The sequence below is a fragment of the Agrilus planipennis genome, unplaced genomic scaffold (genome assembly GCF_000699045.2).
Source record: "Agrilus planipennis isolate EAB-ADULT unplaced genomic scaffold, Apla_2.0 scaffold1040, whole genome shotgun sequence".
In the NCBI taxonomy this organism is placed as follows: Eukaryota; Metazoa; Arthropoda; class Insecta; order Coleoptera; family Buprestidae; genus Agrilus; species Agrilus planipennis.
The window spans coordinates 7996-9142 of NW_020439796.1; the positions used below are offsets into that span (position 1 = coordinate 7996).

At 32.0% G+C, this 1147-nt stretch overlaps 1 protein-coding gene across 1 annotated transcript; it reads left to right on the forward strand.

Annotated features, from left to right (window-relative positions):
• Positions 1 to 121: 121 nt before the first annotated feature.
• Positions 122 to 1147, forward strand: LOC112905988 (ATP-binding cassette sub-family G member 1-like; the record flags this gene model as incomplete). The annotated part of the gene is made up of 3 exons (XM_025979490.1): positions 122 to 262; positions 334 to 486; positions 780 to 1147. Coding segments are annotated over 3 exons (639 nt in total), but the record flags the coding sequence as incomplete, so codon positions are not given.

The following is a 1147-nucleotide window of genomic DNA, read 5'->3' on the forward strand; positions in this document are numbered from 1 at the left end:
TAAACATTAGTAGTAAGTACGATTACTACCTAATATTTTTTTAATTAGACTGTTGCGCGAGTGCGCGAGGCCCCGGGTAGTTGCCCTGCTCGCCAGCCCCAAAGGCCGCCCCCGGCGGTAAAAACTTTTTATTTTTACCTCTTATCTAAGTCTTTTTTTAGTTCCATTAGAAATGAAAGTGCTAACGCGGGAACATTTTAATAGATGGTACAACTTGCCACCTTATTTATTATCAGTTCTCTTAATCGAAGTGCCGTTTCAGGTAAATACAGCCTTATACATATGTACATTATGACTACTATCAGTTTCTCACATTTGCATTATGTACTTCAGATTTGTTGCACTTGGAGTTACATTGGAATAAGTTATTGGCTTACATCACAACCATTTGGTTTCCGATTTTATCTGTTTGTTCTTTTATGTACCTTATCAACCCTTTGTGCACAAGCTTGGGGTTATTTTATAGGAGCTACGACACCTACAAAGGTATTTTTGTTTATATTTTTTTAATTTTCCAGTTTTTTCAAAGAAATAAGAAAAGTATTCTCAATAAGCAATCGTAATTTTCAACTTTCAAATTTTCGGTGGATTAATTTAATGTTTTCACATTCCAAATTTTCTGTTAATCTGCGGTATTTATAATTTTTTTTATTTTTGGATTACATTTACATTTTTCGGAGACTGGCAATTACTAATTCAATTGTTCAAAAAAAATCTAAAGGCTCTTTTAAGCTTTCCAATACTTACACAATAATTAATTAATTAAATTTAATTTTTAGATTGCAGTGTTCTTAGGTCCTGTAGTAGCGTGTCTGTTTTCTATTTTCGGATTTTGTATAAGATACAGAGACACCCCCGTCTTTTTTCGATGGCTTTATCATTTAAGTTATTATAGAGCTGGTTTTCAAAGTGTGGTTTACGTAGTTTATGGTCTAGATAGAGAAGATTTAACGTGTCCAGATAATATATATTATTGTCATTATTTAAATCCCACCAAATTCCTACAGGAAATGGACATTACAGACGTTAATATTGCCTCTAACATGTCACTTATAATCGTCATAGGGTGCTTAATGCATGCCTTAACATACATAACATTATGGTTTAAACTTAACAAACGTTAAAAAAATTAAGTTTATTTTTTTTA